The sequence below is a fragment of the Leptonotus elevatus genome, chromosome 6, assembly GCF_054856555.1.
Source record: "Leptonotus elevatus isolate MCC_2025b chromosome 6, RoL_Lele_1.0, whole genome shotgun sequence".
Classification (NCBI taxonomy): Eukaryota; Metazoa; Chordata; class Actinopteri; order Syngnathiformes; family Syngnathidae; genus Leptonotus; species Leptonotus elevatus.
The window spans coordinates 15,842,555-15,860,371 of NC_141244.1; the positions used below are offsets into that span (position 1 = coordinate 15,842,555).

The following is a 17,817-nucleotide window of genomic DNA, read 5'->3' on the forward strand; positions in this document are numbered from 1 at the left end:
TATTTTTCTACATCAGTGTGTGCAAAATATTTTGCAAAAAACAACTGTCAAACTTAAAAAAAAAATAATAATTACACATGCTTACATTTGCTTTGTGTTATAAACTGATATTAGTGTAACCTCACATAACCTATGCATCTATCAAAGGTTTTTTTTTTCAGTGTACAGTATTTTTTTTGAGTAGGTAGTCCTATCCTTTTATTAATTTTTTTACAATAAAGATTTCCCCCCACAATTAAAGGGGTAAGAATGAGAATAGTTTTGAAAATATTTCTGCCCTTGTTAATCTTTGAGTTAATAGCATAGTTGTTTTCGCTAAGAAATAAGAATGTGTTACTGTAAAAAAGTACTACTCTTCTCTCAAAAAATAGACAACGTTTTCATTCCAATGGCATTTAGGGGTGCACATGGTAGTTTTTTATTGATCCTGTTCTGAGTAAATTTGAGGTGAAGGTGGTTAATTCGGTATGAGGTGTTGCTATGACTACGATAAAAAAAAAATTCCGTAGATGTGTTTGTCTAAGCTCTCATCAAATGTGCGAAATTTTGAGAAGACCATCTGCCGTCCAGTTACGACAGCTTGTCACTGCAAATCATCTGAATTTACGGCACCACCATAGCTACGCCCTCTGCCGAAATGTCTGGTATAAAGCATGAACAACATCTTGAAGCTTTTGTTTTTCAGATGATTCTGGTCTCTCTGCTCCATGCAGTAGATTAAAATGTAAAAGATGACATGAACAACGGAGGTAAAATAACCCATGCTATCTGCACGGAAGCCAAGCAAGTTAACCACTCCACCATCAATGACGAACATGAACTCTATAATGTTTATTATAATATATAAAAAAAAGACAAAATACACATATGCATAATTATATTCATGATGAAATATGCATATAGAGTATCATAATTATACAGTAAAATGTGTTTATATTTATATATATATATATATATTTTTTTTTTATACAGTACATATAGCAATATTTATTTTTGCATAAAAACTGGCAGTGGTCATTTTCTAAACCCACCCTCCCCGCATATTTCACCACAAAATCCCTTCAGTCCGCAGACGAAGAGACCTCTGTGAAAAAGCAGCACCTTTACACCTGAGATCCATGTTTGTTTGTTTTTTGGGGAGAGGTCTCCCACAGAACATGTCTTATTACTTCCAGGGACGGCGACCATCAACAGCATCAGGAGGGAACGAAAGGTGCCGAAGTTCTCCTGCTTTTTGACTTTCTGGTGTGAGTGTGTGCTGAAAATAGGTCCCAGCAAAGACTTGATAAAAAAAAAAAAAAAAATCTAAGCTGTGCCACACAGCATTTGTGATAACTTCAGAAAACCTCCAGGTCCACTACAGCTTGGCCTCACAATAGAAAACTCCTCCATACATGTCAGGATATATCTGAATAGCTTGAGGCCAGTACGAAGATCCTCGACTGGGAGTGGTGCTTGGTCCTGTACACTCGACGTGAGCGGAGGCGGTCATGTCTGGTGGTAATGGTGGTAGTGGTGGTGGTGGTGGTGTTCATGGTGATGGTGGTGCTCGTGGCGCTGGACCACAGGAACCACAAATCCCGGACTGCCCGGGGGTCCAGACGCCTGCTCTCTCTCCAGGCCTGGCAGCACAGAGGGCAAGGTGGGCGGCCCCTGGGGGTGAGGCTGCGGGGAAAGAGGCGTTTTGGTGGGGGAAAGTGCCTCCCGTGCTTTGGCTCTGACGCGTTTGCTGTGACTGTACTGTAGAGGGTGCTGATGGTGGCCGGACGCTTGGACCTGGTGAGGTAAGTGGTATACATCCTGACCCCCGTGGGTGGCTGCGCTGCCACCGTGCAGCATGTTTTGCAGGGGAGGGTGGTAACCGTGACATTTAGTGGATTTGCCCCCACCGCCGCCGCTATTCCCTCCTTTGTTGCTTCCCTTGGGGGATTTCACAAACTGCGCTCCTTTCCCCCGAAACTCCGCGGGGTTGTAACTGTCGCCGATGACCTGCGAGCGCCGTTGGTGAAGGAGCTGGGCTTCCGGCTCGTGGGAGCGAGAGCGGCTCTGGCTCTGGCTCTGGGAGCTTCGACCGTGACTCTCCTGGGGAGGGCTCGTTCCTGAAAGACAGGACAGAGCTTCAGGGGGCAAGATCGTGTTTCACCGCCGCTTAAACACAATGCATCATTGTGCTAACATTAACACTGACAAAAAAAAATTTGATTGTGTGAATGCTGGAAGACAAGGATTCAATTCAGAATGACATTTTCAGAGAGAAAGACAAAAGGTTATATACACTCTAAAAACAGTAGGGTCAAAAATTGGACCGACCCGCTAACTTGGGTCAATTTGACCCAAATTGGGTTGTTTTTGTCCCGGTAGTTTAAAGAGTGTACACTCTAAAAACAGTTGGGTCAAAAAATACCTCAAATTGGGTCAAAAAAGGGTTATTCAATTACTTTTGGGGTTATTCAATTAACTCAAAAGTTGGGTCATATAAATAGCCAACAAACAACCCCCCAAAATTGCGTTGTTTGGGTTGTTAGGACCATTTTTGACCCAATTCAATTGGGCTAATCAATTAACCCCCAAAATTGGATGAAATGGTTAACCCACAAACAACTCCCAAAATTGGGTTGCACTGCTGGTCTTTAATTTGATGCAACTTTTTGGGTTGAATAACTCGAAAAGTTGGCTTGGCTTATTTCTGACCCAATTCAATTGAGTTTTTCAATTAACCCAAAATGTTGGGTCAAATCATTAACAAACTATGGAACCCCCAAAAAATTGCGTTACTTTTTGGTTTATTAATTAAATTTGACCCAACTTATAATTAAATAAGCCACAAAGCAGCCCAATTTTCTGGGTTGCGGGTTATTCATTTGACACAACTTTTTGGGTTAGATAACTCAAAAAGTTGGGTCGGTCCATTCTTGAGCCGTTTTTCTTTTTTTCCCCCCTTTTTTTTGACCCAACTGTTTTTAAAGTGCAGTTTGATTTCTGTGTTTTGGTTGTTTGGATAGGTCAAAAATAAAATAAAATAAAAGTGAATCCATGAGATGAGAATGCAGCAAGGATGTCCTGGCATCACAATGTCGAGTTCATTATGTACTCAAATAAAAATGAGCTAATGATGCATGCAGCATACCTTCAAATCTGGAGGTGTAATTCTCGATGCCAGCCAAATCCAGGTAGTGATTCCTCCTCTCTGTGTTCTCATCCACACAGTAGTGCTGGCCTTCAGCAGCTGGGGCCTCATTACTTTGCCCCCTGCTGCTTCAAATTTAAAAAAATGAAGTCAATTAAGAGCTTGCGAAATCAGATTTTTTATGTTCCATGTGCAATTCTCAGCATACCGACCGGATATAGGCAGACATACGCTTGTCAGCTGAACGACCCTCTTCTTGGTGACAGCGATCTGAAGAAGGAAAGGGAAAATGTCAGATGTGTAGGAAAACCACAATTTTGACTTTATTTATTTTCTGTATCGCTGTTCATGGTCACGGCGAGCTTGTGCCTATCCTAGCTGACCTCGAAGCCTGAGCCAGGCTGAAATGGCCGCCAATCAAAAGAACCGTTGATGAATTTGCACCAAAGTCAGTCAAGTGAACGACTACACTATAAGTGACCCCAAAACAACAAACAATATGTGATAATAACTCACACATTTTATGTTAAGACCCTTTTGACAAGTTACCATTACAGTATTCAAAATATTAATCTGACCTGTTTCTCTTTTGTGGCATTTAGGCTCGGGAGTGACAGTCAGCTTGACACGTAGCGTCTTGCTTTTATTATTGCAGGGGTGATTGACCGAGGCGTCCACGACATCATAGATGGTGTGCATCAAGCTGGACATATCCTACAATAACATAAAAAAAATACACAAGTTGGTCACAGTGTAGAGACAAAAAATAAACATGCCTATTCTGACTTGAAAACACACACACACACCTCCTTTGTCACTTTGCCGCTGTTGTCAAAGTCGTAAAGTGTGAATATCCACTCCTGGCGGTTGTCATCCTCCACGGAAACATCACACTCCAAGTCCTGTGCATACATCAGATTATGAATCTTTTAATAAGGAGGATACACATTTGTACTCTTTTTTTATTATTATTATTATTATGAGGTATTCATTTACGTGCATGTGCAATTAAGTGCCACAAAAGGGGCAGCAAAATATCCATAAGTCAATAAGTGCTTTTGTATACATTTGACATTTGTGCCTTACAGAATACATTCAACAACACTTTCCCCAAAGAAAAGTTCATTCCAAAAACATAATTGTCAGAAAATATTTCTTGAAACGAAATCTAGGAGATGAATCGAGTACATCAACAAATATTCGAGTTATAGGTTCAAGTTTATTCGTGGTCTGACGAGTACGAGTGCTATAGCAAATGGATGGATGGATCTCAAGATGAAAAATTGAAGAGGCAAACATCTGGTTTGCTGTAGGCCTGGTGGAGGAGCTGTGTGAAAAAAGCAGCGTACATTTATGAGTGAAGGGGCCCGAAAAGAGAAGCAGCCCTTTATGGCTCTATAATATCGCTTTAGCACATGCGGTCAGGACTGATCACGAAAACATTTTAAACATGGAAGCCAATCCTAAATTGTAATTTGTTCTGGAGCAGTACACTGTACAGACAGATGTTCGGTCACCCACAAGTCATTCCATTCTTCCTGTAAAAATTGGAAAGTTAACTGAAGAAACACAGAAGCGGTGCTTACATAAGGCTGCGGCGTTAGCCTATGTTGGTTTGATTTGAACTCTCTTCCCCTTGCCTTATGTAAATAAAGACGACTTGACTTCCTATTGCTTTTCTCCCGACAAAATGATGACAATCAGATTTATCATTGTCACAGTGTAGACTTACATCCAGACTGATGCGTTTCTTCCCGCTTGGTTTAATTTCTCGCTCCCCGTCCTCCGCGTGAAGGTACCGAAGGTAGTTCTCGCAGCCCTCCGCTTTCTCAGGAGGGAGAGCCACTGTCAGGAGAGACAGATACGAGACACGCATTCGCACGCAGTTTTATTAAGAGAGAAAGTACAGGTTGCCAGAAAACACTGAAAATCACTTCATCTTGATTGTATTCTCTATTCTTGATTATTTTCAAATATAGGTAGCTTGCCAAAAAGCTGTACTTTTTCAATATAGTCAACATTTCATTTCAGTTCTGAAGTGATCACAATGAATTATGATCAAACAATATTATATTATCAGTCCATCCATTTTCTATAGTACTTTTCCTCATTAGCATCATCATTAGCACTGTGAGGCAGGATACAACCAGTACTGGTCACTAGCTCTATTTATACTCACATTCACACCTACAATATGGATGTTTTAGCGACTTCAGTGAACCTAAAATGCTTGTTTTTTGGGAATGTGGGAGTAAGCCATAGTACCTGAAGAAAAACCACACAAACGCGGTGAGAAAATGGACAGATTCGAATTTGTGACCTTGACTGTGAGAGTCTCACATGACATGCTATTAACTAGCTAATTGTCCTGACATATTATATTATATTATATTATATTATATTATATTATCAGATAATGGATGGATGGATATTATTTTGTTTTAAGAGACCAAAACCTTTTTTTAAAGTTGACAGTTACTGAAGAGGAAAAAAAGAACCGCAAATATACTATGAGAATAAAGTCAGATTTTTTTAGACCCCCCAAAAAAATCATAATAAAAAAATATTTTAACTACACAGCCTAAAATTAAAAAAAAGTTGTTCTGTTTTACTCTTTTATAATATTATGTATTTTTAAAATACATTTTTTTATTTTTTCCTTCCTTCTTTTCAGTGTGGCCAAGGAGTGGTGCAGACAGACTGAAAATAAATATTTTACTTTGAGATTTAACATGTTCTCTTATGAGTTGATCAAACATGTGATCCTCTACATTACTCATTACTACATACTAATCCTCAAATATCATTCATCCACTTACCCTTGTAATATGAAAAAAATATGACTTTTTATCTTGAAAATATACAGTACAACTTTTTACTTGAAAATATATAACTTTATTCTCATAATTTTAAAACTTAACTAAGAAATATCTTATACTTCATTTCAAAATATACTTTTTTTTCTTTTGTAAAAATACACAACTTAATTTTCATAATATGACTTCTATCTTGAAAATATGTTACCTATATTGGTGTGATTTTACAATATTACACTTTTTTTATCTATTTTTTTTTTAAATGTGTTGCTTAAAAACAGACATCTTTATTTTTATAATAATATGATTTTAATCTCGTAGTGATTTTTTTTCCTTTCTTTTTTTGTCCTTTTAGTATATCCTTTTACCAGCCTGGAGGGTTTTTTTTTTTATTATCAGCGAGTCCTTTCCAACTTACCCTCAAGGGGGCAGTGTTGATCTGCGAGGTGTCCTGCTTTCATATGCCCATTTGGAAACTCCTGGGAAAAGAGGAAGATCAGAGATGTAAGTGAATCTACAGTTCAGACCTCAGACACAGAGAAAATAAACATTTCAGGCAAAAACATTTCCTCGTCAGATGAGTGCAAAAAAAAAGAAAAAAAAAAGCCGGCCTACGCGGACGGTGCTTTAGCGTGGCCAAACACTTTGAAACATGTGCACCACGCTTATTGTGTTTCACTGTCTGGGATACAAGCAAGCTTCGCCAAGCATTTGAGATTCTTTCCAAGTCTTCAAACGAACCCTTGCATCCATCAAAAAAAAAAAAGAAAAAAAAGAAAAGAAAGAAAGAAGAAGAAGCTGCAATTCATCTTGAGAGCACTTGCTTGGCCAACTTTTGTTCTCACAGAAAGTGCTCAGTGATGAAGATGAAAGAGGCTAAAAGTTAAAGAAAGTTTAGTTGCATTGCCCATTCAAAACTCACAGCAAGGTGTGCATTTGTTTTCAACGGGAACTGACATTTTGTTATTCCATTATTCTGCATCTTCAATTAAGCACAAGTGGTGGAAGGGGCACAGCGAGGGAGTGCTGTCATCTGGGAATAATCCACTTCCTACACAAAACAGAACCACTCCACATGTGTTAATGCACACAAGCGCGCGCACTTTCATTACGCCTGGATTGTGGAAACAATGACAATTAAGTGCAGCACAAGACTTAAGCCGCAAGAATTCAAACAACAAATGATTCATCTTATTTACGTCATGTTCGCTCCTCCGCTTTGAAATCAAATCTGCAGCGAGGCCCACTGCAAGGAGGCAAATAAAAACCAGATAGATGCTCGAAAAAACAAAAGAACTGCATGTACCGCATGAGAGTTTGAACATCTGCATGCGTTTAGGTGAAGGACCCCCAACCCCCCCTTCTCAATTTCTCCCTCCCCTTCCTCTCTTTCTCAGAGTAATGACAACAGCAGGGCCTGTGGTTCTATTTAACAATCTCGGAGACCGTGATTACTCCCCACTTCACAGGACGGGTTCTCCAACCTCTAATCTAGCCCTGACCTTCACCGCCGATAGGGGGGGCGGGGGGGCGGGGGGGCGGGGGGGGGGGGTGCAGTGGAGCAATCGCGTCTCAGGGTCAAGGTTGGAACGCCCGATGCAAATTGGCCACATGAGGATTTTGGGGAGAAAGCAGCTAAAGATTGGGAGTGAAGCCTTGGGGGGGATGAAGGAGAAGGGAATGGAGGGGGGGGGGGGGGTCTGTGAGAGAGAGAAGCAGGAAGTAAGGGAATAAAGACAGCGAAGGCACAAAAGAGGAAAGGGATGATAAGAGGAACAAAGATGGGAGAGGACCAGATACCAGAAGAGGATGTGGTTTGCCTAACAGGAGACAGATAGTCCCTATCTACTGCTAACTGGGATTTCTGGCTAAAGCTGGAGTTTTTCTTTTTTTTTTAAGACACTAAGTCTTTTGCTCCCTTGGCCCCAAACAAGTCTTTAATCACCACAAACTGTACACACACTTCAAACTAAACAGTCAGTCAAACGCACAACAAACACATCTTGTGGCTTTTTTTTTTTTTTTTTTACCTCACAAGTCTCTTAGGGGCCATTTTACACGGCCTCCTTTTTTTTTCTCCAAGCCTTAAAATGCAAATGGTTGAAAATAGGTATAAAAGTACAGTTCTCGTGAAAAGTTTGCATTTAATACACTTTTAGAGTGTCCAGCAGTTACTCACTTAATTATAAACAATTATAGAACCGCACATATGCTGACAAATGGTGTTCAAAAGACAGTTTGGAGAGTTTTTATGTAGTATTTCTTTACAAAGTGACATTTATATGCAGCTCTGTGTGTGTCATGTTCAACCTGACCGCACATTTGAAAGAATACATTTATTTTTATTTTTTTACTGTAATTCCGGTTTATTTATTATCTGAAGCTAAAAAAGTCACAAGTCCAGAGCAACAAATTCACTTAGTTACAATCCATCCAAGAGACAAAAACCGCCAACAATGACCAAAAGAGGGAGACAGAATAGGAAGCCTGACAGGTCACCAAAAGCAGCGCTCAGATTTTTCAGATGAAGAAGGCAAACATAAGGAGGAGGGGGGAAAACCAGCCCCAGACTTTGCTCCTGTCTGGAAAAACAAACAGCGACTCGAATACTTACGTTTGAAGTTATTCGATTAATCGTTGCATCTCTATTGTTTTAAATTTGATCATCCTGTATTTATGACCCAGAAAACTTTCTTGCGAATATTTACAGTAATTATGACTTCATTAGCATGTGTTAGCATACGTTAGTGATAGACTATTGCGCATTTCAACTTGTGTACAAAATTGGCTTTCATTGCCACTGTCGGAAGAGAACTCTGTCCTAAATCACAACCACATATAAAAAAACATCGGGAAGTTGAAATTGGTGCACGTGCATGTATGTAGCGGTTATCTATTTATTTTTAAAGTCTGACATTGTAAACTACTGGCCTGTAATTCATATTACAGTCTCTTTCTGCATATTTGTCATTTGCTATTTGCGAGTTAATTAAAAAAAAAATCTATCTTGTGCATAGACAAATGCCATCTACTGTAAAAGTAGTGATTTAGCGCCATCGTTTAGCATCAGGGTGCCAAGGATCTATGTTGAGGTGAATGGAGCAGCTTGTTGTTTACATGAGTGTTATGTTTTATAGTGACATTAACAACTGGTATGACATCACTCATAATACTGCATTTTTTTTAATCAAGGACTACTTTTCACAATGTATTTTTATACGAAAAAAGATTTCAGTTTTCACTCCATCTTTGTTGTGTAAATGAATTCCCTAACAAAGGGTGGTATGCAGGGGAAAGTGAGTTGTTCCGCAGCTCAAAGCAACATCAAAAAGTCGTCTCATCCCTCGATAGACACAGCGAAGCGTTAAGCACAAGAGAGGGGATTGTCACGAAACAAACAAAGCCGTCATCCACCAATTAAAATTGAGGTCCGAGGAGATGTAACGTCTCGCCGATTGAGGCGCATGGCTTCGCCGCGGACCCGCACCCCAGCACCTCCTCATTACATCCGCTGAGCGAGCTAATGAGTGAGCAGACCGTGTCTGACCGCAGTCTGCAGTTTAACATCTAAACACATGGCATCGCCATCGCCCACGGTGTCGGCCTCCAAATCTGCCAGCCACATGTGTAATTAACCGCCTTCTTGGCATCTCGCCGCTGCCATTCCTTTCTCTATCAGATCACAAGATGCTCGGTGAGGCTGCGCAAACAAGTCTGGGGCGTTCTTGTTTTCCACCTGGAAGCGATGGCGCGTGCATATTTTGAGTAACGGGAAGACGGATGACGAGCAGCATGTGCGCCAATGACGAGGACACGTCAAGGTACTGACAGGACGAACATGCAAACAACTGTGGTGCGGTGGTCCCTGGAGAATACTTGAAATTTTCATCTATTTATTATTTTTGTTTTCGTAGCCCAGAAATACGTCCTGATTTAGGAACAGTGACATGTAAGAAAAAAAACATCATTTGTATTTGCTCACAATAATAATTCATGAAGAGCAGTTTGTAATTATTACTGGTATCACATGCAGCCTCAATTCATGTAAAATATATTTATCATGAGACAAATAATATTTTAAAACAATATTAAAGTGAACAATGGACAAAAATAGTTTAAAAATAGTCACAATTAGACCTCGATATTGTTTTAGGCAAAATTTGAAATTATTTCTTCTTGTGTTTTAACTTTAAAATCAAGTACCAGCCTAGCTTCTATCAAACTAATGATGTATTTTAGTGTGTAACAGTTAACGAAATAACAAACTAAAATTCCAAAAACATTTTCTTTAATGAAATAAAATAAAAACGAAAACGCTTTAACTCAAACTAAAATTCAAAAAAAACATTTTCTTTAACGGAATAAAATAAAAACGCTTTTTAAAAAACTAAAATTTAGTTAAACTACATTTTATGTTTACAAAAATAACAAAAACTATAATTATAGCAAAAATGTCCTTCGTTTTAGTCTTTGGTAAATAATTTAATACATGAGCCTTTGGGGTGGACTTTGTGATTTTAAGTATATTTATTTCGATATTAACTGAAATAAAGACGTTTGAAAGAGTGCTACACAGAAGTGATGTCATCTCGCAGCAGCTAATAGATGATGTCGGTCCTACGCGACAATTTTGCATGCTTGAATTTTGGCTCCAATGGCTCAGCTCGCCTGTTTTTCATTTAGCTTAACCGAAAATATAACACTAGGTAAGAAAGGCGTTACTTTTACCATGGTGTTTATTAAATATTGCTAAAAAACAACTAATTAAAAAATAAATAAATATGATACTAAAACTGAGTTTTTTTTTTAAATAACTAAAACTAATAAGAACTAACAGAACCGCCCTAAAAACTAACTAAAAAAACAACAACTCAAAACCAAATTAAAACTCAAATGAAAATTCCAAAACTACAATAACCCTGGTAACTGGTGGCGCCCACCCGGGGATCGAACCCACACCACGAGGAGCCCGTCTCCGGTATATGAGCGCAAAGCGCTTCTGTTGAGCTACAACTCCGGGTCCCGCCCTGCTCTGCCTTTGATTGGCTCAGCAGCCAATCATTAGCCAATTAGCAGAGAACGATGAGCCATAGTTTCACCATCCTTGAGTAAAAATGGGTAATCTGGCTCACATATATTAGTGATTTAGAATTGGGTATATGCAATGTTGACTGAAAAAGAAGTGGGTATATACCCTGGACTACACCCACTGGTAGACAAGTGTCTTCCAGGCGATATGGCATAAGTGACAGAGTGTAGTATTTGTTCATATTTACTGCAGCGCCTCTGCCAAGCTTCCCAACAGCTTCAGCTTCTACTGGCAGACTTTAATGTGGGTTAAGGCAACCGGGGGGGGGGGAAGCTTTCATAGCTCCCTACCAGGTGACATCAGGCATCCCCCCTCACCGCCAGCGTCCCACCCATCCTCCCGTTGGAAAACAGTACACATCTTTGTTCTTAACCCCCCCCCCCCCCCCACCCCCAGCTCACCCACTTAAAACACACACGCATAGTGCTACTTCAAAACACATGATGTGCACAACACGTTTTGAAAATCTTCAAAAAACAAAAAAAGTCGACGCTAGCGCGAATTGCCTAAACAGTTCCTCTGGCCTCAGGGTATGAATTACAGCAGCATGTATGTGTATCCGAGTCCAAACATACTGTATGCTGGAGAAAATAAAAAACAGGATATCTTTCAAGAGGCTTCCTCATATTTTCCAGTCCATGCGGCTTTTTGAAATTGTGCAATTAGTATCCACACAACTTGTACAGTGCAGCTCTTCTTGCCTTGTCCAAAACAAACAAGATTTTAGCCATTTCCTTAAAAGTGTCTAAGGTGACACACACTCTGAGTCACCTGACACCTTGAGGAAGGCGCCAAGGGAAATCCTTGAAGCCCTTCAGCGGACTATTAATCGTGTGTGATTGGAGGGAGGCTAATTGCTAACGGAAACATGGCTCCAGTGGTGTCAGTGCAAAGAAAGGAACACCACTTTGTAAACATTTGGTGTAGTCGTCACCGCACGATGAAACCGGAGAGCGCGAGAGGCCATTGAGGAATAAAAGACCTCCATTCCAGGAGAAACCACCCTGGCCTTGACTCAAAACCAGATGTAAGTGTTTAAACTGGAGAAGGGTTGCAAAAAAGCTCTTGCAAGACGGTAAAAGAACAATGAATGGATGGCAGACGTGCGGGTCCTCTTTCTCGGTGGTTCACCAAGGTTTCAGCCGAGAGCCCGAGTCGAGGTAATTATGGTGGCGAGTCAACACAGAACACTGGCCCGAGCTAGTATTGAATTGCAATAGCGTTGAACCACTCAAATCGAACACAATCCATTCCTGCTTGGATTTCGAGTCGATTCTTCTCATTGGACTTTACTTCCATACAGGTCTTAGAACTTTTACAATTACTATTCGCCATTTGTCACCATGGAAAGGGAGTGTGCACGGCGGCCAGTGACACGCACCAATTAATAATTATCAACTGCGGCGTTTTGCCATTTGGTAAACTTATGAAATTCCCAATTAAATAGCCAGCAATCGAATAATCAGGTATTCAGATAAAAAAATGAAAATAAAATGTAGGAATACAGCAGACCAAAAAAAAAAAAAAGGTTTTCCTTTTTAGATATATATAATTTTTAAAATTTAATTGAAACTTTGCTTAGCTGCACACTATTTCCTCTCTAGAAACATTAATGAGATTTTAGACAAATCTCTCCCCATAAATTATGAGACTAAGTGACTTCAGAATCACAGTTGTGATTTTGCCGACTAATACAGCATATTTGAGTTAGCCCGGTTTATTGAAGTGATCAGTAAGGGCGGTAACTGCATCAGGCTGTCTAAACTGCCTGACTTAAACCGCCTTGGAAAAATAATCCCATGGCTCTCTCTGTGCGCCGCTAACGCTGTTAGCGCAATTAGCTGCCGCTAAACGCTGGCAACAGGCGCCGTACAAAACAACGTCAATGTAATTAAATCTTTTTGTGTGTGTTGTGTTAGCCACTAGCGCTATTAGCTGCTGCTAAACGCTGGCAACAGGCGGCGTACAAAAGTATATATATTTTTTGCCTCATTAATTGGTGATTAGAGTGTGATTTCAGGAAGTTATGTTGTTGACGTCGGTCGCAATAGTTTGTGTGCGACACGCTGACAAAAATGTAAAATTTCCATACGTTATTTAGTAAAGTAAGTTCTGTCTAACATCATACGTGACAGCACTTTGAGCTTTGCTACGTTCCGTGGGCATTAAAGAGATTCAAGCGTATTAAAATAAACAGGAATGGATGGTGAGTGTGTGGAAGCCGCTTTGAAGTGTCAGTCAACATGTACCATTGTCAGGTCAGTTACGGAATTTGAAATAGACGGGTATTTATTGGGGAATTTTATCAATGCATCAGTTTGCCGCGACATGTCTTTCCCTGAATGGCATTGAGATGAGAACAGAACACCATGCTGTCATCTGGACAGGCTCCATGTGGCCGAGATATGGCTCTCGCAGGCCAGCGGGACTCTGTTTGAGGTCAAACAGGAGGCAGAACCTCTCCCTTGGCAGGACATGAATCACAGGGGGCGAAGCCTCTTCGGTCCTTGTGTAACAACAGCTGTGAGAAGGGGGCGGGCGTGGGTTTGGGCAGGGGGGGCTTTTCATGAGAATGCTTCGCCATTGACAGACATAAGTGCACCTAAACCACTAAAAGTCACCTGCTCCTCTACAATTGAGAGATCTTCTAATACCACCCCCCTCCCTCCCTTTCCCTGATTATCCTCTCACTTTGATTTGACCTGCTGGACGGTATAAACAAAGATTATCGCGGCCTGCTGGCCACCGCGCATCTGTCAACGTTGCTGTAATCAGCTCTGCTTCATTAAAGCCAGCGTTGATAGCAACGTGATGTAATGGAGGACCTTTTCTCAGCTGTTACACAGGCGGCGGACGCTGCCGCTACTCGGAAACCACGCATCTCATTCCACTGAGTCGTATTAGGTGTTAAATAACAGTTCGCCGTGTCATGTGCAGTATTCGACTAACAACAGGAAAACAGTTGCACCTAAATTAAGCTGGTATATTTATTTTACCAGGTATTGGGTCGCTACCCGACCTATTTCAAGCCGTATCAATACTCGCGACGGCGGCCATCTTTTTGATAATTAGAACTAGAAATTAGATATTGTAATAGAAAATTGCCATTTATTCCATGCAATTATAAGGAAAATGCAGACTAGGGCAACATACCTCTACTGTAGCATATTCACACAATATTTAACTGTCTATACATTCACTGAACTTTAGATTTGCAGCCTTTTTTTAACGGGTTGGTTTGTGTTGTCTGAGCAGATGTGGGTGTGTTTATGTTACTGCACACACTAAAAAGGTCGGGTCAAAAATAACCCAATTTGTGTCAAAATGGGACCGACCCGCTACTTGGGTCAATTTGAACCAACTTTCTGGGTCACTTTGTACAGAGCAACTCCGCCAAAATTGAATCATTTTGTACAAAGTAACCCAAAAATGTATAGACTATAAAATCATTTGGGTAAAAAATAACCAACTAATGGGTCAAAAAGTGAGCGGCCCGCCACTTGGGTCAGTTTGACCTAACTTTCTGGGTTGCTTTGTACTAAATGACTCAATTTGCGAGGGATTGTTTTGTACAAAACGACCCAGTGATCCAAAGTACAGTCTAAAAACTGTTTGGTCACACAAAAAAACGGTATGGGTAAAAAAGGCACCGACCCAACTTTTTGGGTTTTCATTTAGCACCCCCCCCCCCCCAAAAAAAATTTGGTATTTTAAGGGGTGTCAAAGTGGGACCAACTCGCTACTTGGGTTTAATATGACCCAGCTTTCTGGATTGCTTTGCACAAAATGACCCGATTTTTGGGGGGGTTGTTTTGTACAAAATGACCCAGAAAGTTGGGTGAAATTGACCCAAGTAGCGAGTCGCTCTCATTTTGACCCAAAATGGGTTATTTTTTTAAATCAACTGTTTTTTGGAGTGTATGAATGTACTTCAATGATGCTAAGCTCGCATTGAACGGGTGCATCTGATCTGTGTGTTGAAACTTTGCCCCACCTCTAACCCTGCACAATCTCAGACCAACTTTTTGTAGCTTCCCTTTGAGCACAACTTTACTGTCTTAATTTTCAAATATGATAGCTCTGTTGTACGGGGTGTGTGTACATATGAAAATATTTAGTTTATACAGTTCCCTAGACTTGTTTTACAAGTCGACTAATCAAACAATGGGTTCAAATGTTTTCCGGAAGAATGTACCAAGAAACCATAGAGAAGACACACAGGACACCCTTTGAGCACACACACACACCTCGTCAAAGAAAAAGGAGGCGCCAGGCAAGGAACAGGACAGGCGCTTGGCCTCAAACAGGATGTGCCTCTGTTTGTGGCCTCCATGTGAAATTCTGTAAGCTCCCGGGCAGGCCCCTGGCTCTTAAACATCCAATGGGGAGCGCATCCAGGCCGATAAAGCTGAACAGATTTGTTCCACATTCCACAGGCCCTTTAAACAACACAGAAGACCTCAGACTGCCAGGTTGCGGCTGAGCTGGCGTGGACAACAATCCCACGAGGGCCCGAAGGGACTCCACCTCTTATAAAAGTCATGCGGAGACTCTCTTGTCTGGTTTTGAAGAGTTTAGTAGAAGCTGCTCTTCAATCAAGTTGTCTGCCACTCACAGTAAAAAAAAAAGAAAAAAAAGTGAGAGGATTTGATGCATATTCCAGGGCTCTGAGGGTGAGACCACTTGGAAAACAATCCTCAAAACCAGCAATCTCACCAGAAAAAAAGCACTAACTCTGATCTACAAAATCTGATAGAAGGATGCTAAACAGTCTGATAACAGAAGCGTGACAAAGCATAGCAAGCGACAAAGAACGACTGCTAGAGGGCAAAACCAAGTTTTTGTTCAGTTCAATCCCAATATTGCATGGAAGTGACAATTCTGTCAACCAACTGAGTCTGGTATCTTTAGTATCTAACTCTAGTAACCACTATGGTTGAGACCCCAAAAAAACGAATGACAAAAACAGGTGTAAGATGTACAGATGAGTTGTGTAATTGGTACCCTGCTTAACATTTGATAATGGAAATGCAATTCATTTTTGATATTTGATGATGATAGGTGTGATTCTAAGCCTAAACCTCAGAACTGAATGGCAGATGCAGTGTTTCCAACAGATTTGAACTCTATCCTGTTACTATGCCTCCTCTAGCCTCACGATCCACAAGTGAGTGACGGCGAACTAACGTTACATGCGGTATATCCTATCCTATGTTTTTTTTTTTATGTTTTTTTTTAATACATTTTCTGTACAACTTCTTGGGTGGTGGCCAATTTACTTGGGTGGCCTGCCCAAGTATTAACATGGTGTGGGAAACACTGAGATGTGTTAACCACTACCGCACCGTGCTGCCCAGATATGTGATTCAGTTCAATGAATGTGCATAAACAATATCATAACCTTTATGGCACTTTCCTGAGTCTTCTGATCTCATTTGCTATTCAAACATCTTATTTTTTCCATTGGCAGTTACAACTCAACCTTGTAAACTCTCCCTAGAAACAAGTGGCAAAAGTGTGCTGCAGTGATGAAAAACAATCCCAGCTATTCTGTTGGCCTACATTGCCGCATCTGCTAGATATCTTAAATTTTATTTGAGTTGTAAAGGTTTTATAGAGACGGAATATCAAATTAGTTTTGTTGTACGACATTGTGGTTGGAAGAGAAACTGGATTATTTCATATTTTTAAAAACACACAGAGACAATAAAAGAGAGTAGAGTGACCGCTGAAAGTTACCAATGTCCCACCCAAGTTGCCTATTGCCCAAACTATGATCCCAAAACACTTCTATATTATTTAATGGGGAAGTTACCCCCCAAAAAATCTGGACAATAATATGTTCAATGCAGCCCCACTAGTCTAAATACGGTATTCTGGTTAATATTGCGTTAATGGAATGTGAGTTAAGCAGCAAAATCCAGCCATTTTTATCAATATCGGAAGGCGGCCATTTTCTGTAGTGTCGAATAAAAATGACATCAGAGTTGACTAGGTCAGAGGTAAAAAAAAAAAATCACAGCTCAGCTTCAAAAAACAGCCGAACTGTGTTTGGTCGTTGCCTGAACCCTGAGCAACTGTGATGTCATCTTCAGTCGTCAAATGGCAAAATGGCCGCCCCCTGAGATGGCAAAAAACGGCAGGATTTTGCTGCATAACTCATATTCCACAATTTGCAATATTAATCAGAATGTTGTGTTTAGACTAGTGAGGTCACATATAACATATTATTGTCAAGAAATGTTAAAGGTTGACTTCCCCTTTAGACCTCATCTTTCAAAATTAAGCGTCAAAATAAACAGACATTAGAAATCATTTGATTTTGAAAAAAGGCACCATAAGTACGAGGGTGCTACTGTGCTGGTATAAAGGCAGTCTTCTCATCACAAAAAAAATTGCTGATTACTACTTACCTATTACCTACCACTTAGGTGGCATCTTATAGCCTATACAAACCCAGCAGTAAATCTTCAGCAAATAGCTAGGGTTAGGTTTGACAGAAAGAAACGCAAATGGGAAACCTTGGGTAGATAAAGCTTCATTGTAATGTAATTTTCATTGCATCGAAGTGGTTGGTGCGCCACAAAACGTTAGCATCTGAGGGATGCTCAGAGCGTTGTGCCTGTCAGTGGGAGTGACCAAGGATTTGTAAGCACCCTCATCAGCCTCTGCTACGTTTCAACACGATCACTCTCACCCGTAAGGACACTTGTGGTAGTACGTGTCAGGTTCCCAGCTGTCTGTCTAGCACGGAGATGTCAGTTGTAATTGCTCTCACCTGCGAG

General features: G+C 40.5%; 1 protein-coding gene across 2 annotated transcripts in view; it reads right to left on the reverse strand.

The window, feature by feature from the left end:
• Positions 1-816: 816 nt before the first annotated feature.
• Positions 817-17,817, reverse strand: part of nkd2b (NKD inhibitor of WNT signaling pathway 2b) — a 34,007-nt gene continuing 17,006 nt past the window's right edge. Inside the window, exons 4-10 of one of the 2 annotated variants that reach the window (XM_086078490.1) lie at positions 6,362-6,422; positions 4,860-4,972; positions 3,934-4,029; positions 3,706-3,841; positions 3,340-3,397; positions 3,128-3,255; positions 817-2,099 (exon numbers count right to left, since the gene is read on the reverse strand). In XM_086078490.1, coding sequence (XP_085934616.1) covers positions 1,489-2,099; positions 3,128-3,255; positions 3,340-3,397; positions 3,706-3,841; positions 3,934-4,029; positions 4,860-4,972; positions 6,362-6,422 — 1,203 coding nt within the window. In that variant the 3' untranslated portion in view covers positions 817-1,488. The remainder of the gene's footprint in view (positions 2,100-3,127; positions 3,256-3,339; positions 3,398-3,705; positions 3,842-3,933; positions 4,030-4,859; positions 4,973-6,361; positions 6,423-17,817) is intronic. The other variant, XM_086078491.1, reaches the window with a different exon arrangement.